Source organism: Blastomyces gilchristii (genome assembly GCF_000003855.2).
Source record: "Blastomyces gilchristii SLH14081 genomic scaffold supercont1.13, whole genome shotgun sequence".
NCBI classification, from domain to species: domain Eukaryota; kingdom Fungi; phylum Ascomycota; class Eurotiomycetes; order Onygenales; family Ajellomycetaceae; genus Blastomyces; species Blastomyces gilchristii.
The window spans coordinates 1,491,796-1,515,591 of record NW_003101670.1 but is presented as its reverse complement, the minus strand read 5'-3'; the positions used below and the strand labels follow the sequence as shown (position 1 = coordinate 1,515,591).

Sequence of the window (23,796 nt, the reverse complement as noted above, 5' to 3'; positions counted from 1 at the left end):
AGAATGTCGACATCAGAGATGACTTCAACACTCATCCGAGTTTTACCACCTGTGACAGAGTTCAACATAGATGAGATAGATGATACCACATGGCAGGAACTAGAACTGTTAATCCAGTGGGACCGGGAGACAAGCATCAACTTGCCAAATCATGCAGATTCTGAGGCCGGGCCCGGTCTCTCTGTTGGTCGATCCCTTGACCTGTTGAACAACCAGCAGGGAGATGCTGCTGATACAGGAGGCAACTTTCCCTGTTTTGAGGATCAGGCAGAACTTGATCAGAGGACTCCAACGGATGTCAAGCACCCCGGTGGTGAGGATGACAGGTTGCCCTTCCTCCCTCCGCCCCCAAGGCCGTCTCCGCGTCGAACATCGTCCGGTACATCCGGCCGGTCGCTACCATTGCCCTGCAGGATGCAACAGAGCAATGCTCATACAGCTCTACAGGAGGAGATCCGCAGGCTAAGAGAAGAGTAAGTGAACTCAACAAGAGTGCAAAATGTCAACTGACACGAAAGGCAGGATTAGAGCCCAGAACAGGTAATTATTTCCTGAATACATAAGAGTTAGAAGACTGACAACTCTGGCTGACATCTTCCCTGTAGCAGGCTTGACCGACTTTATAAGTACATCGACAACTCGTTGCAACCATGGGCCGTCGCGGTTGCCGAATCCATGCAGGACTGGATGAAATTATTCGGCACGATTCAGGGAGAGAGGCTGGCCCGCGAGCCATTGGAGTACGAGGTGGGGGAAGCAGACCAACAGGAGGGGAACAACGGGATCAAGGAAATGTTTAGTTGGAGCGACCGGGATGGTTCGAAATGAGGACAGCTAGGATTGATCTTTCACCTGTACCATAAGTTCACCAGATTTTGCTATCATCTCTAAGTCCATTGCGCCATCGGCAGGGATGAGAAATGTCACCTACTACGCCTTGAGAGAATTTCCGGAGAGCCTTTGGGAATCCAGGGTTTCTTGGAGCGTTAATCAGAGAGAGAATGCAACATTCGTATCCTTGTGTGATTTCCAAACCAACCCAACAAGTAGAGATGGTGGATGTAACAAGGGTGACTGAAGTCGATTGGCGCGCGTCAGACTATCACCCAAGTGGGTCCATGTGTAGTGGAAAATCTAGGTAGGGAGGGTTGGTAATTCTCCAGGCCATTCATTGGATTATGTCAATAGGCTAGTGCTACGCCTGCAAGGGTGCCTGGCGCCGGGGAGGCGGAACAAATCTTGGCGGCAATTTCCAAGGAAACACACGCCAATGATTGGTGGTTTGGCCAGCGGGAAGGAACCTCTTCGACCAAAAACAGAAGCCAGAAATTCAGTTCTGTCCGTAAAAGGAGGATACACTACGTCCTTGACATATTGCTCATTGTTTTGGAGCTGATAGATTCTCTTCGCATGATCTGAAGATCTTTTAATTGCTTTCCGTTGGTAAATTATACTCATATATTTTCAAGCAAAAATATGAACATGAAGTCGTCTCGAAGCCAGGCCCTCAGTAAACGTCTCGAGCTCGCTTTTTTCGAAACAGGCATGCCAGCCTGCTTCCTCCACATCATCTCCGAGTATCTGGTGAAGACGAAGGTTTCGAAATTTGTCACCGGCGCAAAAGCTTCGCGACTTTAAATCATCATCACGCAGAGAAGAAATCACTGGCGGGGAGAGTGCTTGAATATGTCAATCTTCGAGACGAGGACGTGGGACTGGCGCACTTACCCTCATTGTACAGCTACCATCCACCACCCCTAGGAACTGCTGACTGGCCAGAAGACGATGTCTTCCTGTGAGCACTCGAAGCTTTGGGCCTTCTGGCAGCTCAAGATCAGGTGGCTCCTCGCCTACCAGAAATAGCTCCTGCGGTTCGCGCCGTGAAAGTATGAGAGTGCGGTTCAATGTTTCCCTTGGTATTAACGCTGGTATAAAATGTATAGGCTCCTCTCGCAAACAATCCTGCTTCTCATATATCCGTACGGGTCTCTCCATATTTGCGGTCCAATGTTCGACTTCTATGCCCAGCATTGCTTTCGAAGTCTAGACATTTGAGCTTGATCTTTGCCCAACCACAGAGGCATTTCTTGTCCCGGAAAGTTGTGTAGGCCGCCATCTCTAAGTTGATACGTTTATTTCTCTTTAATTGGAGACCACTAGATTCGGTTATATCGAAATTTCTTGCATTCTCGGTTCACCATTTTCTTTTCATACCTAGACTGAGCATTTCTAGGTCTTGGTGTTCACTCAGTCAAGCATTTCCTAGACCAAACACTTTCTAGGCCTTAGTATTCACTCGGTCACGTATTTCCAGGTCTAGCATTCACTTGAGTCTCCGTATGTTCTTCCTCGCTACCCCCTCCACTAGGGGCTGACACCTTGATAGGTGCATCGCCATACTTACCTAGTTCGCATATCACATAATGTTAGCAAGGAAGGAATGATAAGTTAGAAATAACAAACATATGTAAAAGCCAGAGTCAAAGACTAGCTGGACTCTAACTGGACTCTTAGCTACAGACTGATAGAATAGATAAAAAAGATATTTCAAATTCAAAACTTTATTTCAGTCAAGTTAAAGAAGATGTGTAACCTGTTGATGTATTATATTAAGGTTGACTTGTAAAATTGGCCTCCTGACTAAGATGTCAGTGAGTAGTGGGTCCACCAATTCTCTGCTAGCGCTCTCCTTGGCGGTTAACCTGGTGCTACTCAAGTACGACAGGAAGAGCGATAGCACACACAATCATAATGATAGCACTGCACAAACCCCCAAGGCAGTGCTCACTGACCTTGCCACTCTCAACCTTGAAAGAGAGTTGATGAGCTTTCAACAACAGGGTATACAGAATGCCTGTTGGAATAAGGAATGACATGAAAACAGTAACACCGACGAGCACATGCAGTATCAAAAGTGATAGAGAAACACAACAGGGGTGAAAACTGGCTGTTGGCTTTCAGAGTGAGAAAACAAGCAGTGTGGCCAGTATCAGAACAGCAGACAAGTCAACAATCAAGAAGGCCTGGATGGTGGCAGGAGTAATCCTTGCTACATACTTCTTGAATGATTCTGATGGTTTCTTCCTGCTCAGTTGACAGGTTTTTCTGCTGATAATGAACTTTGGCCAGAATTTTGATAACTTGATGAGCAAGTTCTCACAATCATTTCTGTTGCTGTATCCCACACAATATCTTTTTGTCCTCAAAGAGAAATTCTTCAGAATCGCGTCATTTATAGGTGTCTCAACAGCCCCTAGAACACTTGAAGCAACACTCTGAACCTGGTCAGTGATTGATGAAGCCTGAGTAACAGCAGCAGATGCTCCTGGAATTTTGCTTCCCAGTTCTTTAATGCTGTCACCGGTTAGAACACTCCGGGAGTCTATCAGTTTGATTTCCAGCAAGTCAACAAACTAGAATTCAATCAGTTATTTTGAGAATCACTGAAGAAGTAGGTGGGATACTCACCTGAACTGTGAGAATGCCAGCATCCCTATTCTCCCGCTTGCACAGGGCCTGAAGACTGAGTACCACACATGAAACAGCAGCAAGAAAAAATGCTCTGATGATCTCAACAGATAGCCATTCTTTCTTCTTAAACATGTCTAAAATTTCTTGGGATGAATTGATAAATTTTTACAAAAGCATGAACAGTGGTTTGCATAATATTATCAGGCTATACCCTGTGATTTATATCTTACTGCTCCCCGCGAAAATTGTCTGGCTGAAAATCCAGGAAGCCAGAAGCATCAAACATGCTGTATTCTACAATGAAAGAAAGGACTTGCAGTTTTGGCTATGAAAATAGGTGGTGGAAGTGAAGGAGTCAGTCAACAGATGACAAACTTATGTAGAGAACAGAAATGAATGAATGAAGAGGTGATTGAATGAGTCACTTAAGCAATCAGAAATAAGAAATTGAAGGATAAAAGTGCTCAGAGATTCACTCTGTCAGAATCATCATTTTCTTCTGAACATCAATATGGCCTCATGTCACTGCAACCATGATAATGAAGAACAAGCTCAATGGCACTATAAATGCTGTGTTCACTTGTCAACATATCTCTGTAAGTCAATCAACCCTTCAGTAGACGTCTTGGCTGATATTCCTTACAGATGAGCAATTGGGAATCTCAGTCAACTCAGTGAACATACAACTAAAAACAGGCCCAAATGATTCTTATCACTGAATCCCTTTACTGTTCAAGAAACATCTGTTGAATAAGCAGTTGAGTAAGAGCTGCCTTCAAGATTATAAGGAGATCTATACCTCAGTGAGTATTGCACTTGAGGCTGTGTCAGCCAACACCCTGACAGGTGATGCCCATATCAGTGAAGAGACTATCATGGCCTTGCATTCAGTGCCAGAATCAGAGAGGAAGGAGCTGCAAGATAAACAGCCAGAGGTACCATGTTTGCATTCCAATTTTGAATATCCATTGACTAACTGACACTAGCACCAAGAGAGTTTTGTGTCAAGAGTGATACAGTTGACAGCAGAGAATGACATGCTCCGAACAATCCAGCAAGAATTGAAGAGCTGAGCACACAAGGGTGAAGCTACAGTACATGATTTGCAGGGCCAGCTACAGGACACACAAGCTATGATAAAAAGATTGAAGATAGAGGGATTCAAACTGCGGGAAAATTACCACAAGACTGTTGTCATGGAGAAGACATTTTGAAAAGCAGCCCAAGATTCTGAGCAGGTGCTTTGAACAATTATTGAAGGAGTGAAAGCAGCTAAGAATCAGGTCCCTTCTTTCCTTCAATCTCAGCTTGATCAGTCTCACACATCGACATAATATACTATATATAATTTATAGCGTCGTAGCCGCTCAGCAGCAATTTTCCATTAGCTTAACCAGATTTCGTCCATTCACACAATTGCGCGGGAAAAGTAGGTGCCATAAAACCCGCAAATAAAACAGGCGTGCCGGCTCGCAGAGTAGAGGCATGTGTTATAACATTATGTAAATGTCTCTTGCAATCTGTTAGATTGATAGATATTCCCAAAATGTACCAGGGACCTAATTAAGTATCTATCAGCCCAGAGACAAACCGCCATTTCACAAGCTTCTCAGGTCATAGATATCACAAAACATATTACTCCGCACAAATATTTAACTATGCCTCTAGGAAACAGCTAAAAAAGGATTTTTTTGTATATCTAAAATGAAGTTAAATGAGTTCAGGCAGCACTGGCAACTATGAAGCTAATACAGAAGTCACTGCCACAAATTTTGACAGGGACCTCCGTACCTACACTTCAGACCCAACATTCATCAGCTTTGCTTCAGCTAGAGAATGGCTGCATAGATCAAACATTGCCATCACATTCCTGTCTTGAACAGCCATGGGGGTTGCGCTCACATTTCTGAGAGAGTGGGTACATCACAATTAGAACATTGCTAGATGGCTTGTCAAGCCCAGAAAGCTAGAAATTCAAAAATCCCATCAGAAGATAGCTCACTCGCAGTGCTGAATACAGGTGACCCAAATGAGGGAATGTGACATGATGGGTAGACAACTTGGCGGGGTTTAAGGCAGTTGTGACAGAAGAACAGACATTAGCAGTCACCCAGTGTGGAAATGAGTGTCTGGGTGACTGACCGGCCATGGCTTCCATAAATCGCCTCTTTCCGCCTTTCCGGGTCGGTTCTATATGAATGATTTTGACTCCTTGTCTTCCAGTCCTATATTGCGCATCCCGATTCTTCCTTTGAGAGCAGTTGACAACATGTCTCAGAACAAAGCAGAGCCTACTGTTCCACTGCGGAACCCGCGCTGGAACCTGTCCTTCAACCTTACGCCCGCTAGCCGCGAAAACGAGGCAGATCACTCCGTCTGAGGACTTGTGAAGTTGTTGTGTCTTGGCAAAGATGTAAATACTTCAAGAGCGCTCGTGCCTGATACACAGACATCCCTACACCACAAAGCTTCCTCCACAAGCAGGGCACGCAATCAACAGATTTCAGAAGAGATTCTGATCACCCACCTTGACCATGTCATCACTAGCCATGGGGGCAAAACAGCCAGTATCAAGCGCCTTCCAGGACAGATCAGCCAGTTCAAGAATGTTTCATTTTCACCACAGGAGGAACTAGTAGACCTGAAACACAAGAACTCACAACTACAGGCGGAATTGGCATATCATGAGAAGGTTTGACATGTACTGATGGCACTCTACGCGAAGACAGTTGAACTATACAAGGGGTCATTGAGAATGATGAACAAGTTGCATGAGACAGTCCAGAGTTCATTGCAAGAATTGGCAACAGTCAAGCATGATCTTCTGGCTTACTGGGGTATTTCAATGGAGACAGTGAATAAGAACTTGAAGGACCAAGAGAATAACTTTTTTTAACACAATATATTGTAGAAGGCTACTCAGCCAAGTTGATTCCTAGATCCTACCAGTGTGAAAACACCACCTTGTGTACATAAATAGTGAAGTAAAGACATTATATGATTCAAAATCAACCAGACACCTCTCTTTTCAAAGAATTTTTTGCTGGTACTTTCCTTTATTTTCTTTTCTGAATCTTCTGAAGCACAATGAAAATAACAGCCATCTCTCCAGTTGCGCCAACTACCACTTCATCAATGACATCAGTCAGCCTACCCACTGCAGCTGATGAAAGAGAGTCATTGTTTCTGAGCTTTGAGATATCAACAGATGTGAAAGTTGGAAAACCAGAGATGATCTCCATCATCAGTTGAGAATGCACACCGGAGACGGAGCCAGATGAAGACACTGAGGCTTCAGTCTCGGAGAGAGTTGCCTGCTGATGATGAGAAGACACATTGAATGCCGGCCTCGAGTCTCCGCTTGTGGAGTCTGAAAGAAGGGAGGTGATCACAATAGATGAGGGGCTGGTGACAGACAAAAACTGATCTGTTGAGTTTGTTGTTGATGCGGTGATTGTTTCGAGCAGCATAGTTGGCTCCAGGCCCTTGGAAGTTGAAGGGCAAGTAGGCGCTTGAATTTGCAACTCTGAACCAGGCTGTGAAGGGCTTGCAGACACACTGTCTTGAATCGAAGTCTTTTCTCCAACAGCTGAGGAGTTTTCAGGACCCTCAGTAATTGTGACTACCTGATGTGTAGCAGAATAGGAATATGACTTTGTAGTGCTGATGACAGGCTCATCTCACACAGTGATATGGGAGGAACAATCTGCGGGAGAAGAAGGGGGCGAAAGCAAAGTAGAGATGTTTGAATTGAATACACTTGTCAGAGTGAGCTGCAGAAATGATGACTTGAAAGCTGTAGAGAGAGCATGGTATGAAATAACAATTGCTGACAGTTCTGAGGGCTGCAGTACTGTAATGAGATGTGAGGTCATTCTCAATCTTGAAAAAAGATGTTTCATGGATGACACTGATAACAAAGACAATGATTGTTCATAAGCACTTGTCATTTCACTGACCGACAAGCTGGGATCGACACTATTTCCATGGGACAAAGTTACCGTGCTCTCGACGCGCCCAATGGAGTCGAGAGGCACGGAATGTCGCGAGGTCGACTCACCCTCCACGTCCGAACGGCCCGAGGAAGCGATTTCCGCTGCGAATGATGTAGAGTTCAATGGATGAGAAGACGCGTATGTCATAAACAATTGAGATGTGAGGTGAAAAGAGGTCCTTGTTGATTGAAGTGGTGATTTTGTGGTATGAGTGATGACATTCTGCCACCCACCAGCAGGGAAGTCACTTTGCAAGTTGCATCCGGCCTTGGAGGCCGTCCGTGACACGCACATCAGAATGAAAATCCACTGGAATAACAAAGCCATTGGAGAATACCTGCACAGAGACTCACAAAACCTCTCCACACAAAGTGAGTGTCAACCGAAATATAAATGTTCCACAGTGAGAAAAGATACCATGTGACCTATACTCAGCATTGAGTCGCCCAATTATCTTGACAAATGCAAAGGTAAATGGATAACTTCACCAGTCGCCTAGGGGCAAATATAGAGGTGAATAACTCCACCAATCACCCGGGTAAGCTCCTCGCCCCAAAAGGAATCAATGGATGTCATGGTAATGCTATGCGGGATAGGTTCGCCAAGGAAAGGCAATGTCCCACTTCAACGGGCATAAAGCAGTAGTGAGGCCCTGAGGAACTTTCTGATCAGTCAGTCAGTCTTCAGTTTCAAGGCCCTGTTTCAAATGGCAAAGTTATACAACAATGCTGTTCACCTGTCCAAACTATCCTCATGAGTGCTGAGGATGCACAGCTAGTCCTCAAAGACTGTGTGATATCTGCAAAGTAGGTATTCCACCTTGACTCTCCGATTCAGATTATCAACAGCTAAGAATAGTATTTCAGCACTGGCCTGTCACAGTGAGCAAAGTGGACAAACAAAGCCAACTGATGGGCGTGCTAGAGCATCACAGTGATGAAGACAGTCAACAGCTTGATACACAGGTCCTGAAATTGGCGGCCGCAGATGAGACAAAAAGTGGAAACTCAGCTCTGATCACTGACCAATGCTGAGCACTCACAGCTGGAGCTGAAAAGAGATGATTATGGAACAGTGTAGTGTTAGACAGTAGCAATCTAATATGAAATCTGGGCGTTCATATATCCTTAACCGCTCAGAGAGATGTCATACATGAATTTTCAGCTTTGAGCTCCTATAATACCATGTAGAGTACTGCCGATAAAGGGATCAATCTAAAAGAATGATAAGTCATTGTTACAATCTCCTTAGTTCTGAGAATTGCAGTCATGATAGAAGAGCTGGTTCACTGAAAATCCAGGTCTCATCGCGGGACCAGAAATGGATGGAATCAGCATTCTGGAGACAGGGAGATTGCCAGTGTACAGTATCTGAGAGACTGCGGTATTTATAACAGTGATGCTGCGCGGATCTACCTTGGGCAGCAATCAAAAGATTTGTTTTCCTGAAAGTCAAGGATTATCATGTATGCTCATAGAAAAGATCCAGCTTGGCTGCACCTTATTGTGAAAGGTGGAGTTTTTCTACAGAATACAGGACACTTTAGTGAGGTCATTCAGGAGATGACCAAACCTTCAGAGCAGTATCCACAACTTATACACTTCATCAGAAGAAAAGTGAAAGACCAGGCCATCAAGAGACTGTTTTCCAACAACAACATTGAATGTGACAAGCTGACTGAAGTTGCCAATCTGTGATTGAAGACCTTCAGTGACAGCCTCAACAGTCCCCTTCTCTTCACTGACAGTGACCCATTTACAGAACCACTCTCAAGCAGCAACCCTCAGTCTGCCAAGGAGGCTGAGCAGCATGCAGTTGCATGGTTGCAACCCTCCACCCACAGCATTCTAGATGCTGTCTTCACTTGCCTCTTCTTTCTATTTAGTGACATTGTTTGCTTGTTCGCGGACGACTTTGCAACCCTTGAAGATGTTGCTTCTCAGGTGAAAACATGGACCAAACTCAGTAATGCATCTAATCTTCCACAGAGCATTCAGCCCCGAGTTGTGGTCATCGCGCCGGATACCATCTCATCAGATCCCTGCATGATGAAGTTAAGTCAGCAATGAATTGAAGAAGCATTTTCTTCCATTGACTTCTTCATCTGGGGTCTCATCAGCCTTTCTGGCGACATCACCTATGACCGACTAAAAAATGTCCTTCTTGAGCACGCGCGGGACATGCATGAAGTCCGCTGTGAGAATGACTGCCTTTTCTCAGTGACCCACCTGGAGTCTTTCTATCAACAGGTCATTCAGCATACAGCCCAAACAGTCAATTGCCTGTTTGACTTTGTAACCGCCGCACGACTTGGAAATGAGGTTGGAGAGGACTATATCAACCATATTCAGAACCTTTTGAACCTGGGGCATGGGTTTAATATTCCACACAGTGATCTCACTTTGTTCATCACATCAAGCATTCTGATGGATGCTTATTCTCCAAAAATGCATTGTGAGTTGCAACCCACTGGTGCTAGTCCTTGAGCTGATATTGACACAGACTTTCCTCCCAACCTTGTGTATCACACTCTCTATAAATCTTTCTGCCTGGGAGCTATGAGGCGATCAGTCTTCGATGCCGGTTCCACCCTTCTTCTTATTGAGATACACATGGAGTGGCTCTTTTCCCACCTTCTGTCTGAATACAGCTCTTCTGCACATCTCCATTGTGATAATCTCAGCAAGCAGAGCTGTAGCTGGATCCAGGTCCGATTCAACCAGACTTGCTTGTATTGCCTACAAAGGAGGCCTGAGAAGACCCTCAGCTGCGGTCATACAATATGTGATATGTGCATCCGAGTCTTCAGAGATGCCGTTCCTCATGTTGAGGAAAAGTTTACAATGCAGCAATGCATTCTATATGGGCTTCAGATCACATTCACTGCAGTGTTGCAACTGCTCACAGCCAGCATGAGCATTCTTAGCATCAACAGTGGCGGCTCACGGGGCGTCATCTCACTGAAGTTTCTCAGACTGATGCAGGAGATGATCGACTGCCCCATTCAGAATCTTTTTGACATGGCAGTCAGCACCAGTTCAGGTATGATTCAATTCAACATCTCTGCGGGATCCCAACTAAGCTTTATCAGGTGGCCTCATCATCATCAGCCTGTTTATTCTCCACTGAGAAGTCTGTCAAAGCATCTGCTCCTTTGTTACCCTCTCCAAATGTGTCTTCAGAAAGTGGAGAATCCTGTGAATAATTAGATGCTTGATGTTCAGTAGCATGTTCAGTGAGTGAGCGATAGAAGAATCTCTCAAAGAGGCATTCAGAACAGTTCAGCTGATGTTCAGTTACAATTCAGATAGTGCATCTCATAAGGTCCTTGTGACAGTCACCAAGATGAGCAACTCTTCTTGCATTGTCTTCAGCAACTATAATGGGTCTGTAGCCATACTGAAGAACTGTGATGAGTTTTCACATCTTCACATCTCAAATATTGCCCGACACTCACTTGACCGCCTTCCTCCTAGCATATAAACTTCTGAGAAGTGATGTCGCAGTCAATGAGCCTTCACTGTGGAAAATGTAAGTCTGGTGTATTGCCCTTCCTTGATGCTTTTGGCTCCTGTTGCGCCTCCAATTTGCCGACTAGTGGATTCCAATAACTAACACACTTGAAGTGGTAGAGCCACATCCGCTGTGCCCGGGTAATGACAGAACACTGACTTGTTGACCTGCCAATTTTACTGATGCTAGCTAGGCTTTTCCCGCCTGTACAGGTCGGATCCTGCAAGTTCGAGAATGGCAGACTTGGGCGCTACAATAATCCTGTCTACCTCACTCTTGCAGAGAGCAGAAGAATCCTGCCTTCAGGCACCTCTCCCGACCTGATTCTCTCCTTGGGAACAGGTGTCAAGAAGAAGCCTAAGGACCAAGTTCCAGTACCATCACAGAGTGTAATACATAATTCATTCATATATTGGCTTTCTCAGTCGATGCTCCAGTCAATGAATGGTGAAGCCACCTGGAGAGAGCTGCTGGCCCATATTGACATCACCTCAAAGACTGATTTCATCCGATTCAACACTAGTATCAACTGGCCTTTGAAGATAACAAATGTGGAAGAGATGAAGAGGCTAAGAAACACAGTTCATATTCAACCAGGTGTTTGCCAAAGAATTCAGGAAACTACAATGAATGCTCTAGTCACATAATTCTATTTTGTTCTAGATTCTGCCGCTCAAAGTGAGAGTGACATGTTTCAATGTCAAGGTTCAATTAGGTGTCAGGGAGATGGTCGCACAGTCGCCCTGAATCTGGTTCAACTTGGAATGTCCATCATGGAAATTGTTAAGGATACCGAGGTGCTGGGGCAGTTGAGTATCACTGATCTGAATAGGGACATTTGCTCAGCCTGCGGATGCTACTGCAAAAACATCTTGTTCTATGTATGCTGTCATACAGACATAGTAACAGTACAGATCCGGTGTGGAGCTATTTCTCAAAGAATAAGCAACTTTTCTCAATCCATGAAGTGGTTTGAAGATACGCAGGGGTTCAATGCCTGTTTCAGCTCAGCTGATCATGGTACTCTCAGCTGTCTTAATTGTCAGGCATGTGGTCCAGGCACATCCAATTCACGCGCTCAGAAGTGAAAAGCGGAATGTGAGGGCTTTGGTGATAAACACAGAGTCAAACAGTGATATGTCTCTACTCAGACACATGAGTGAGCAGTGCCTGAGTCATCTTACTTGTTTTTTGTTGCTTGTGTTCTCATGTATCATAATTCAAGTTGAGATTTTTGAGGAGTTCTTCAGTAATGAAGTATACTTTTGATTTCATATAGCATCTTCCCTGTAGTCACTGATGAAGAGATGAACAGTTTCTTGCAAACTCATGAATTGTCGTCACTGCCGAAGGTCATGCTAGCGTATGAGTCATCAATGACTAACACTACTGGGACTGAAATTTTGTTGTTCTGTGGTGCCCGGGGCTCACATAACTTATTTGTACTGTTTCCCTCCACAGTCAATTCAGCATAGCAATACCACAGGTCAGAAGCAGGAAATCAAGAAAAGAGACAAATCAGCAGCCTTACATTAGGTCAATACACGGAGGTGGTTGATAGCCACATCTGGACCAAACAAGCTCACAAGGGCTCAGTCAGTATCACATTTATTTGACAGATGGTGCAGCTGGACATGAAAAGATGTTTAACTTGCCGCGGAGTCTCTCTCAGTAAGTTGATAGATTTATCAAGCATTTCACAAAGCAATCAGATGGCAGTCCAGCAGGCCGTGAACACATCAAAACACATTTGAATTAATGCCCTGACTGAGCAGCAAGCAAGTGATGTGGTCTTTCTATGCTATGATTCAAACCTCAGGACATGAAACCCTGTATGACATTACTATCTAGCTACTCACATAATTCACCACAAACTTGCAAATCTCAGCAGCAAATGGTGCGGAGTAATGCAAGAGATGAATCAATAGAATATTCTGCCCTGGCTATTGTGTGTGCTCAGGCACATGCATCTTGAGTCTGGGACCACAATGGAAACTCAATGCCATTTGAGAATGAGGCTCAAATAAATGAAGATGAAGGAGAGAGGGCGTGTTCTGATTTGAAGCATCAGGTTTACACACTATATACATGACTCAATGAGTGAGACATGGATTCTGTTTCTACCTACCTCATAGATGATTTGCAAACAGTGCCTGGCTCATTCTTTCCTTCTCAAACCAAGCCGCGAGCATTAAGAAGCAGATTTTAGCATTTTTGAGTTCCAAAATCCGGATGCTAATTGTGATTATCGAGCTACTATATTCAGCGCTGAGGGTCTTTGGATACTCGAAAGTTGTACAACAAATCATTGTCAACCTGAATACATGGAGTCACTCAGACATCTACACTGTTACATAGTATCATGACTAGCAAAAGTAAAGCTATTCAATATTTCTATCTGCCAGTCCCGGCATTCAACATTGATAAGGAAACTGGCATTTTCATTCAAACTTCGGAGAGCAAATACAAGATGTGGTGGATTTTATATTGTTCAACTTCTTGGATTCCTGTGCGCAATTGCCAACATCCTTGAGAGTATACTCCCTTGATGAGAGACCTCAAGTCCTCTGTCAAACACTACAAATTTATTTATACAGTTGCCGGGAGTGTGAAGTTCCTGTCATAACTGGAGGTTTCTACTCTGTCAGATTTTGAGGAGGTGGAGGCCTCAGCTTCTTAGATTGCATATGACATTGTGCTCAATAAGCCTATAAATCACAAAACCTCATGCATTATCTCATTCAATTTCATGTTTCTAATAACATATTCTCAGCCACTTTCTTCCTCTATTTTCAGCTGAGCAGCGCTATTTTGTTATGAGACCAATGTGAAGTAGCTTGACTGCAGAGTGAATAATAACCCAATTATCAGTCACAAAGATAGCTTTCTCAAATTTGAAGTTTGACTCCTTTTCAGACATGTCGGATACACGGATGGGCGGGGACTCTGAATCTACCATCACAATGAGATAACCTGGAGACGGATTAAGCCCGAATCTGACCATTGTCTTCAAATTCCAGACAGTTTCACCAAGATTCTATCATTGGCAGTTAGTTACTATCAAGAGTAATGACAGTGAGGGCTATTTTTCATCTCTGCATCTAGTTTTGTCCGAATTGCATCACACATACAGACTGGAAGAGACTCCACGCTTTGCTGCGCTGAAACATTATCAGGTGCACTGGGCTTCCATGAGCATATCCCATCAACAAATTTCACCAGATTTATTAATTTGTCTTTGCAGTCCGGGAGTAGGTCTTCTGACTCGAGGTTACATTTTGTTATTGCCGACATCACTTCACACTGAGGACTGATAGGCGGAGGGCTGAGCAATCCGGGATGATGAGCACTGCGATATGTGATTGGAAATAAATGAAATGCTGTTGCAAGGGAGGTAGTTTGGCTTATGGGATCGGAACAGGCATGTTGGACATCATAATGTAGCGCAGGAATGATATTGGTAAGACTTCTGAAGGGGTTATGGTCACCTCATCATCACTTGACATGGGGGGAGGTGATGACTATTATGTTCCATTCTTCACAGCTGATCAGGATCCAGGCCCTCTCATTATTCCTCATAGATTGTGATGCTACCTCACCTCGTTGTTTTTGTTGTCGCAAGATGGTCATAAGAAGATATGAGTGACTGCATAAATGGAAATTTTCCTTCTTCACTTCTTTATTCCCCACTTCTCTCGAAAATATCTAAAATATACAAAATCAAAATAAAATAAAATAAGAAAAGAGAAGAAAACAAGAAATATGAGAGAGCTGTGTGGGATTTAAGTATCTAAATGTTCATGATTGCCTTTTCATTGCCTTCTATTGCACATGGGGCTGTGGGCAGCCATTTATACAAAGATTTAACAATTATTTACAAATTGTTTAAATATCATGAACTAGTCAATTGCTGGAACACGTGGACTGGGATCAGAGGTCATCCATATACTCTTCGGATGGCAGCCAGGTGCTACTCTCATCAGTGTTCAAGATAAAAAAGTTGATGTTCTGAATTATTATGAAGATTGACCGGAAGAGCACCTTTCTTCGCAGATGTTTTTGTCAAGGTGACTGGACATGTTGTGACTGCAATTGCTGTCTTGTTCTGGTAGCTAGCGCAGGACCGTCCGCACCATGATGTCTTGGCAAGAGAATATGCCATCGAGTATTTAATGAGACGGGGTGAAGATATTGAGGGGTATGTGCGCAGTTCCATTGGAATGCAAGTCATTTTGGTTTCTTTCAGTGATTTGCAGCGGGCTGACCAGCTGATGACGTGCTAAATTTCTGGATATCTGGAGAAAAGGACATAGCTTTGGGAAAGATGGCCATCTTTTAGAATGGGGCCACACATTTGAGAGACTTTTGGCGCATGGGAGGTAGATTCATCGTCTTTTCCGACCACGGAAAAGCTCTTGCACTGATGTCACATGACCAACGACCAAGATGATTGGACCGCCTTTGCGGGCCAATGGATTTCTGCCAATTCGGACTACTTTACTTCTTCGATTCTGTAGTTTAACTTAACTCAACTTCACGATGTCCTCGATTCTGGACCTACCGAGCGAGTTGCTCTTGTTGATATTTGAAAATCTTGATGACCTAGATGATGTTTTGCACCTGGGACGGGCTTGCAGGCAGCTGTACAACTGTCTCGATGGTGGGCAGAATCGACTTCGTATCTACAAGTCGGTGATTGTATGAGCATCTCTTCTTCGCAGGGGGAGTTCTCTTGCTAACAATAATCTCAGGCTCGTGCAGCACATCATCAGTATGACATCCAACTGTGCTATCTCATCGAGGCGAATCAGCGGTACACGTCGAACTATTTGACCTTTCAGGATGAACCACCCGCATCCTGCCGACCACAAGGCCAATTTCTTTCGAAATCGTTTCAAGTTTTGACCTCCGACCTGCAAGATGAGTTCGTGTGGTCGATTTCTACCCGGTGGCAGGGACTGCGGCTTCTTCGAGATCTCTACAGACACCCAGCAATCCAGTCTGCATACTCCTGCTCTAGCCTTCGCTACCGTGACGAATACCTTTCTGAGCAGGGTGTGGAAATGTTGCGGCGGGAAGGATCTCTACCCCATCTCGAGGCCAATTCACTTGGGGTGTCCCTAGTCCCCGTTTGACACGAGGCAGACACTGCGATTTCACAAGTCATTGTCGGCTCAGTGGCTCGCGATTGAGGCGTTATGTCTGTGGCGCGTGTTGGTGTTCCAAACGTCACAAGAACAACGCCAGACGTTCGAAAGGATTCTCGAGATCTGGACAGATAACCCGCATCGAGCGGTCTCCGAAGCAATGGATATCCTGGAAATATTTGATTTTGTCTGGGGATTTTTACTTAGAAGGATTTTCGGGGACGTTACGGATCTCTCATCCTGGTTGCCCCCTTCGGACCCCAACTTGAGTATTCACTTCATCATACATGGGGACGGAAGCGGCGGAGAGAGCCGGAAATGAGACTCATTTATAAGATTCCTTCTCCCCCATATGCGGCCTTCCAATATCATCGAGCTTCTTGTGCTTCGGACCTGGAACCCATCGCTTTCCTGGCCACCAGATAAGCCAAATTTCCTTCGACAACTTGGTCTCTTCGACACATGGGAAGGTATCTGTCTGGTAGACGATGTACAGTTTCCTTATGACACATATATTCCTCCCTATTTTGTCGAAAATGATGTACTTGGGAGACTCAAACAGTGTGGATCGAGTTCCGATATTATCGAAGCATGGAAGGTATACCGAGATGAAGCATGGATAAAGGATGCCAGAGGTAAGGTTCTGTATTGGAGTGAAGATCAAGGCTGGATTATCAAGCGCATCATGACTACGCTAGGGGAAATCAGGGGTGAGTGAGAAATACCACCCAGGGGAACAGTGCGATCCTGTTTTACCTGCATTTATTGAAAAGGGCTAGAGTTGACGACTTCGACTCGTAGGACTTTGGGATTTCTGGATTTCTCCACATGCCTTTAATCGTGATCAGCTCTACTCTTGGTATAATGTTCCTCATTTTAGGCTAGCCCATCTGAGGACCCTGAGCTGTCAACTTAGTCGGGGCCTGAGATGTTTCTGAAGTTACTTGTTACTTGTTACAGTTAAGAACCAAAGTTATGAGGAAATTCATGATGTCACAGCTGCAAATGGAGTAACGTGAAAATGATCTTGTTCTTCAAGTTCAATCTAGGCCCCAGCTTGGGGGTTTTTTGGTGCCTTTTCTGGGGTATGGGTGAACAATTCCTTATCCGGCGCTTTTTTCAGAAGCGATGCTCCGGGAGTGAAGAAAGGCTGCGGGCGTCTTATCTTAGTTTAAGAGTTACAGCGCGTGGAAGAAACTAGCAAAGAGTATTCTCCTCTGCTACCGGCTTCTCCAGTGGCAGGGACACAGACTTGGAAACCGGGGGCTTACACTTCTAGTGTGGACCGATGCCACGGCTGCGGCGGCATTGGGTCACGGCCTTTAGGAACTGTGGACCAAGCGGCAGGTCGTCCATGTGAGATTTAACCTATTACGCCCAGAGGACATTTCCGCACGGCTGTCCGCCTTGGCCCATATCCCTCTGGCCCTACATAGAGATCCTTCGACGGACGCGACAGACGAGAACGTAGCTGAGAATGTGCATGATGATGAAAGGACCGGAGAGCTGTACGGGAAGAGACCCAAGGCATGGTCCGGTTCTGGGTCGTCCCACTCACCAGACACCCAACATCTGCGCTGGCGCAACAATATTGAAATCTAGAGGACATTCCAATGTCTGATTGTCCACCTCAAAGAGATGGCCAGATTGATTGTCATTTGTTACCACGAAAATAGCGTCGTGGTCACGTGGCAAACCAGCGTAGGCAACCCGATAGACCTCGAAAGACATTTCGTGGGGGGACTTCCCTTTTGTCCTGTATCCTTATGAGAAGAGTTTTCATTTTATAGCTACGGGCGAGGGTCCGGGAAGACCCCAGTGACAAACAGCATTATAAACTAAAGTCCCCTCATCTAGCACGGCTTGTTGAGCATGTCAAGGAATGGCGGAAGATCGAAGTGGCACAAACTGCACAGAGAGGTCCAAGAAATAAACTTCTCCGCAACACTTGCTCGCCGCTATTCCCGAGCATGATATGCAGGAATTTGCCAAGCTCTTCTTCATTAGTAACGTCAAATGGCCCGAAGGTATGGTAGGTCCTTTTGGCCCAAAGAAGACCATCCTTTTTCTGGCCAAGAAGACTGGCATGAGCGCGCCTCGCATCGCATACGCCCATACTTTACATACCGCAGGTGGATTGAGATTTCTGCGCAAGGAGAAATATAATAATGCAGGACAGGAGGCACGCTGATGTGGTGATTAGTATTTTCTACAGAACGTCAGGTTGTCGGAAGAAATCACTGAATTGAACCATTCTCATGTGGTTGTACTCATCCTCTTATATTCAGGCCAGTGATAATTTTGGTACTAGTCATTGAGCCATTGGGCGACAGCATAGATCAGATGGTGTTGTGGCACCTGGCTGCATACTCTCCGGAGCACAATTTGCCTTCAATCGCTTATTGCTCAATATTGGTTACGGTCTGTAGTCACAATATTCGGTCACAGGTATACTTTTTTCCGAAGTGAATCACTGATGGTGCTGATTCGGAAAATTCGGAAACGTTATCGAATTCTACATGGATCAGTGGAAAATTGACGATGTTGCCGGTTCAAAGTCAAGTGATGTACTGTTCATCGCGCATTCATTTAATTGGATGATGAAGTGCCATCAACATCGATTTAGCTTACCACTAATGCAGCCCAGCACTTCAAAGGCGCCTGGGGATGAATGCCCCCTCCTTCGATTGTTGTGTTTCACCCACCCAACCTCCTGCCATTCTGCAAGCTCAAATTTGCCAGTCAAATTCCCGCGAAACAAAGCTCCTTAATACAAAAGGCGAACACCAAAAGGTCAGAAAACTGTACAACAACCTTCTTATGTTAATAAATTGGTCTGACATGTTAGGTACAAGACACGATGTCACAGCAAAACTCGCGCAGCGCTTCATGCGGGGCCGACACGCTAGTCTGCACCACTCTGGAGGAGCTGCTGCAAAGAAATCCTCAAACAAGAATGAGCGACCTGCCTACTGGTACTCGAGTTCTTGTTAACGCCCAATATTGGGTTACGGTTGGCAAAGACAGGCCTCAGGGGGAAAGCGGAGTCTGGACACAACGAAACATCAAGAAAATGGAGAAAAACCCACCTGACGGCAAGGATTCTGAGAGGATCACTGAAATCAAACGGTTACAGGAAGAGAGGGCAGCAGTAGAAGCTTGCCTCCTTATAGTGCGGAAGGCAGATTCTGAAGCTAAAAATATGCTGGTAAATCTCCCTTTTATTTCCAATAGCATTTTCAGTTATGTTGCTGTGTCTAAGTTCAATTTATTCCAGTCCGAGTCCAGCCGAGTAACCGACGATGAATGGGAGATGGCATAAATGTGTCTCAGGCAATTATTATTATTATTATAATCAAGTTTAACATCCATGCCTAGCCTATAGGCTACGACAGACTCGTCTCAGGCAATAAAAGGATGTATGTAGTGTTAAGTAGTTACTTCCACTCGATTGTGGATTGGCCGATTGTTTGTTTGACAGATTTTGCGGATCATCTAGAATAGGCAGGCATGACAACATTTATATATCTTAACGAAGTGGCAATTTTATCGTCATGCCACTTTCTAGAAGTCATTTTGCCTCGTGCTGCATCTCAGTCTCATCAAGAAGATAATGTCCACTGCCCCAAACCTATACCTCGACCGATGTTTGTTCAGTGGACCGACCGAATTTTAATTTCATTGCCCTTACTGCCAAACAATTTAGCTGAGTGCTCTTTTGAAAGCAGTTCCAGCTCCCGTTTGTCCAAGTTGCCAGAGTACCCTGCACCCAGTGGTTTTGGGAGCGATGTCTCCGGGCTTTGTTGACTGAAGGAAAAGATTTCCTACAATCCGTGCAGTAGTAATGATAATCTGCGTCATGCTGACGAAGGGCCTGTCGATCGATGAAGGATCTTTTGCAGTCAATGCAATAATTTCTTCCCCCTCTGGGCCGGCTTTCGCAACAGAAAGTAGGCAGCGTGCTGATCCATCCCCGATGTCAGCCGAAGATTTGCGGATCAAAAATATCACGGCTCTGAAAATTCGGCCAGAGTTTGAGGAGACACTGCAGGATTTCCCTTCCTTCACTCGGGATCTACTGTGAGGATGATAGGAGAGGATTAGCAAAAGGAGAGAGAGGTGTTAATAGTAGATCCCGCCCCTGATTACCACGAGACTATCTAGTAGGTGGCGAGACTTCAGGCTTCCTTGTTGATGATGTATTCGGCTCCTTAATTATCGGCTTGTCGGCCGTTCTGATACTGGCCACACTGCTCGTTTTCTCACTCTGGAAGCTGACAGCCAGTTTTCACCCCCACTGTGTTCTCTCACTGCTTTCAATACTGCATGTGCTCATCAGCATTATTGTTTTCATGTCATTCCTTATTTCTATGGGCATTCTGTATACCCTGCTGTCAAAAGCTCATCAACTCCCTTTCAAGGTTGAGAGTGGCAAGGTCAGTGGGTACTGCCTCAGGAGTTTGTGCAGTGCTGTCATTATGATTGTGTGTGCTATCATTCTTCCTATCATACTTGGTTGTAATTAGTGAATTGAGGCAGGTTCACCAATCATGATGAATCAGCCAAGAAGTGGACTTTGAGTAGCACCAGGTTAACCACCAAGGAGAGTGCTAGCAGAGAATCAGTGAACTCACTACTCACTGACATCTTAGTCAGAAGATTAATTTTACAAGTCAATCTTAATACAATACTTTAATAGATTATATATCTTCTTTAACTTAATTGAAATAAAGTTTTGAATTTGAAATATCTTTTTATCTATTCTATCAGTCTGTAGTTAAGAGTTCAGTTAGAGTTCAGCTAGTCTTTGACTCTGACTTTTACATGCATTTATTATTTCTAATCTATTATTCCTTTCTTACTAGTTAAACATTACATGATATGCCTACTGAGTAAGTACAGCAATGCATCTATCAAGGTGTCAGCCTCTGATAAAGAGAGTAGTAAGAAAGTGAAGACTTATATGAATACTAGATCTGGAAATACATAATTGAGTGAATACTAAGACTTAGAAAGTGTTTAATTTAGAAAATGCTTGACTGAGTGAATACTAAAGACCTAGAAGGTGCTTGGTCTAGAAATGACTTGACTAAGTGAGTACTAAGCTCTAGAAGGTGTTTGATCTAGGAAATACTTAACTGAGTGAATACTAAGATCTAGAAATACTCAGTCTAGATATGAAAAGAAAAATGATGACCTCCCGGAATAAGAAATACCTTTGTAGATAACATCTCTGGTGATTTAGACATCTGAGACCTGGAAATCAATGATATGACTCATTATCATTCAACTTATATTCAAGTAAGCTCTCATGAAATGAATAAATTATGCTTTACAATGTGAAACAGTTCACACTTCCCTTTCTGTGAGAAGTAACAGTCAGGATATTGAATGCCTTTGACCAGATTATAATCAAATTCATAAGAGTGATAATCAGCTCTGACTACTTGTAGATGTTTCTAATATATAATGCTGTGAAGATACAATTGATATCAGTGTCATGTACATAGAATCTATATAGATTGACTGATCTTTCACATTTTCTCAGATCTGAAATAAATAGTACATGTTTGTCAGGGATAAAATGTTCTGACTACATGCTATTAGTAAGATGAAAGAGATGATGTCACAGAAATATCATGTAAGACACTTATCAAAGGCTTAAGCAGGTCTCAAGGAAACTGAGTTCATGAGAAGAGAAATAAGGGAATGATTAACAAGAATTGTACTTAAGTGAAGAGTTTCTGAGAAGGAAGTGAGTTCATGTGATAAAAATGAGTGACTAGAAGATTTCATATCAGTGACAAGCTCACTGAGCAATCATGTGATTTCATGTGATTTTAAAGAATGAGTGATTGAGTTACTTGATATGAATGACTGAGAATTGTTCTTCACTTCATAGATGAAACTTGTTACAAGTGAGAGGTATAATCTTCTTAGTATAAGAGTTCTTATCTGAACAGAAGTAGAAGTGATCTACATTCACACAGAGCTGTGCTGATTTCCCAATAAATAATCAACAGAATGTCTGCCTTCAATGATTCTCAGCTACAGATAAGCATCAATCAGCCTAGCTAGAAGCAGAAAATAAACTAAAAGCCTGATAGCCTGCTGACCAGTTTGTGAATTGAGAGCTTTTAAGATTGTTCTTCGCCCGCGAGGAGGCTGCTTAATTTAGTATTCAGTAATTGCAGCATTACAGTGAGTAATACACGCGATTACTTCAAGAAGCTACAGTTTTCAATCAGTAGTGTCAATCATTGATCAGTCATCTGCATATTGAACTCAACAGATGAAAGGTAATTCAACAAGAATCAGCAGTTAAGAAAGACACTATTGCAGCTCAGCTTAATAAGAAGAGGCAGCTATATATGGCAGACAGAGCTATGTTGTATAAGAAAATTGAGTGTTATCAGAACATCAAACTTCAGCTGAAGAGTTTCAAGAAACAAGTTGAGATGCTACAGAGCACACTGCAAGCAGCAATCAGTGAGAAGAAGTGTAAATTGAAGTAGATAATAGACTGGGAAAAATGAGCAAGAGAGCTGATAAGTCTAGAGAGAGAAGCTTGAGTTGAAATAATAGAGACAGTTATAATAGTTTAGTTTGTATTGCACAATTGACATAGCTTTTCACTAAATAACAATGTTTATTGAGCAGTTTCATGAAGATGAGTGTGTATTGAAATCTTGATCTGCAAGTCTTGTTACTGTGATTCTGACAGTTCTGGCTTTTCAGATCTAGTGTCACAATATAAACAGGAACATATACAGTCATCTTCTTTCTCTTATTTTTCTGTCATAATTGCCTTCCGATCCTGGAAGCATGGTTACATGCCAATTCATGTATTGACTGATAGAGATTGTAATAAATGCACGGAGAATGTATCAAATCTATATTTATCTAGTTGGCTGAAATGAAAGTTCTCAGTAGTCAATAGATTCAACAGAACTAAAATCTCTTCTCTGCACTGAATTCATTCATATCAATTCAATTAAATGAATCAGCCTGTTCATTCTGCTCTTCATAGAGTTGACAGAGTCATAACTCTTCTGAATATCTGTAACTGATTAAATGAATGCATCTGTTACACTTCTTATAAGTTCAGTGAGACTCTCTTGCTTCTCTGCTAAAGAGTTCACAGTCTTTGAATATGTTCTACCTGATCAGAACAGGTTCTGTAAGACACAATATTAAATCATATTATGAACATGATCATGCACAGTCACTATTAATGAATCAGTGAAGAAAGAGATATAAATGATGAAATAAATGAGTATCAGTAAGAAGAAGATGACTCTTTCAAGTCTGAAGTTCTCTGTTCAGAATCTTATATATATTCATGAACTTTAAATAGTTCATCTCAATATGCTCATGACTGTTCTGTCATTTCAGATCTCTATGAGAATTTGATTGATATATTGATATACATAGAATCTGCAATATTTTAGTGTCTGTAATAAGAATTATGACATGTTTAATCTATATAAGTTTCTCAGTCTTGATTCAAGAGCTTCTGCATTCACTTATACACTCAGTTCAACTGAGCTAAAGACTCTATCAGTCTCAATCAAGAGAAACATCTCTTTCAGATATGAGAAGTCATATCACTGTTATCAATTTCTCAGACAATTGAAATACTTCTGATCAGAGAGCTTCATTTTCTACAT

General features: G+C 43.4%; 11 protein-coding genes across 11 annotated transcripts; 7 read left to right on the top strand and 4 right to left on the bottom strand.

The window, feature by feature from the left end:
* Positions 1-3: 3 nt before the first annotated feature.
* On the top strand, positions 4-828 carry BDBG_06410 (uncharacterized protein; the record flags this gene model as incomplete). The annotated part of the gene is made up of 2 exons (XM_031722598.1): positions 4-473; positions 606-828. The coding sequence occupies 2 exons, from the start codon at positions 4-6 to the stop codon at positions 826-828; spliced, it is 693 nt and encodes a 230-aa protein (XP_031579412.1).
* An 861-nt stretch (positions 829-1,689) lies between these two features.
* Positions 1,690-1,995, bottom strand: BDBG_06409 (uncharacterized protein; the record flags this gene model as incomplete). Its single annotated transcript, XM_031722597.1, has 1 exon — positions 1,690-1,995. One exon carries the CDS (start codon positions 1,993-1,995, stop codon positions 1,690-1,692), a length of 306 nt encoding a protein of 101 aa, XP_031579411.1.
* Positions 1,996-2,645: 650 nt separating this feature from the next.
* BDBG_17382 (uncharacterized protein) lies at positions 2,646-2,873 on the top strand (the record flags this gene model as incomplete). Its single annotated transcript, XM_031725117.1, has 1 exon — positions 2,646-2,873. The coding sequence occupies one exon, from the start codon at positions 2,646-2,648 to the stop codon at positions 2,871-2,873; it is 228 nt and encodes a 75-aa protein (XP_031579410.1).
* Positions 2,874-2,957: 84 nt separating this feature from the next.
* Positions 2,958-3,603, bottom strand: BDBG_06408 (uncharacterized protein; the record flags this gene model as incomplete). Its single annotated transcript, XM_002623514.1, has 2 exons — positions 2,958-3,413; positions 3,469-3,603. 2 exons carry the CDS (start codon positions 3,601-3,603, stop codon positions 2,958-2,960), a joined length of 591 nt encoding a protein of 196 aa, XP_002623560.1.
* Positions 3,604-5,740: 2,137 nt separating this feature from the next.
* BDBG_06407 (uncharacterized protein) lies at positions 5,741-6,169 on the top strand (the record flags this gene model as incomplete). The annotated part of the gene is made up of 2 exons (XM_002623513.1): positions 5,741-5,845; positions 5,921-6,169. 2 exons carry the CDS (start codon positions 5,741-5,743, stop codon positions 6,167-6,169), a joined length of 354 nt encoding a protein of 117 aa, XP_002623559.1.
* A 358-nt stretch (positions 6,170-6,527) lies between these two features.
* BDBG_06406 (uncharacterized protein) lies at positions 6,528-7,793 on the bottom strand (the record flags this gene model as incomplete). The annotated part of the gene is made up of 2 exons (XM_002623512.1): positions 6,528-7,097; positions 7,431-7,793. The coding sequence occupies 2 exons, from the start codon at positions 7,791-7,793 to the stop codon at positions 6,528-6,530; spliced, it is 933 nt and encodes a 310-aa protein (XP_002623558.1).
* Positions 7,794-9,646: 1,853 nt separating this feature from the next.
* Positions 9,647-12,067, top strand: BDBG_06405 (uncharacterized protein; the record flags this gene model as incomplete). The annotated part of the gene is made up of 6 exons (XM_031722596.1): positions 9,647-9,920; positions 9,969-10,508; positions 10,943-10,997; positions 11,173-11,576; positions 11,643-11,860; positions 11,948-12,067. 6 exons carry the CDS (start codon positions 9,647-9,649, stop codon positions 12,065-12,067), a joined length of 1,611 nt encoding a protein of 536 aa, XP_031579409.1.
* A 1,718-nt stretch (positions 12,068-13,785) lies between these two features.
* BDBG_06404 (uncharacterized protein) lies at positions 13,786-14,149 on the bottom strand (the record flags this gene model as incomplete). Its single annotated transcript, XM_031722595.1, has 2 exons — positions 13,786-14,016; positions 14,111-14,149. The coding sequence occupies 2 exons, from the start codon at positions 14,147-14,149 to the stop codon at positions 13,786-13,788; spliced, it is 270 nt and encodes an 89-aa protein (XP_031579408.1).
* Positions 14,150-15,518: 1,369 nt separating this feature from the next.
* On the top strand, positions 15,519-16,114 carry BDBG_17381 (uncharacterized protein; the record flags this gene model as incomplete). The annotated part of the gene is made up of 2 exons (XM_031725116.1): positions 15,519-15,677; positions 15,731-16,114. 2 exons carry the CDS (start codon positions 15,519-15,521, stop codon positions 16,112-16,114), a joined length of 543 nt encoding a protein of 180 aa, XP_031579407.1.
* Positions 16,115-16,478: 364 nt separating this feature from the next.
* BDBG_17380 (uncharacterized protein) lies at positions 16,479-16,844 on the top strand (the record flags this gene model as incomplete). Its single annotated transcript, XM_031725115.1, has 1 exon — positions 16,479-16,844. The coding sequence occupies one exon, from the start codon at positions 16,479-16,481 to the stop codon at positions 16,842-16,844; it is 366 nt and encodes a 121-aa protein (XP_031579406.1).
* Positions 16,845-18,986: 2,142 nt separating this feature from the next.
* BDBG_06402 (uncharacterized protein) lies at positions 18,987-19,448 on the top strand (the record flags this gene model as incomplete). The annotated part of the gene is made up of 2 exons (XM_031722594.1): positions 18,987-19,334; positions 19,404-19,448. The coding sequence occupies 2 exons, from the start codon at positions 18,987-18,989 to the stop codon at positions 19,446-19,448; spliced, it is 393 nt and encodes a 130-aa protein (XP_031579405.1).
* Between the last annotated feature and the right edge of the window lie 4,348 nt (positions 19,449-23,796).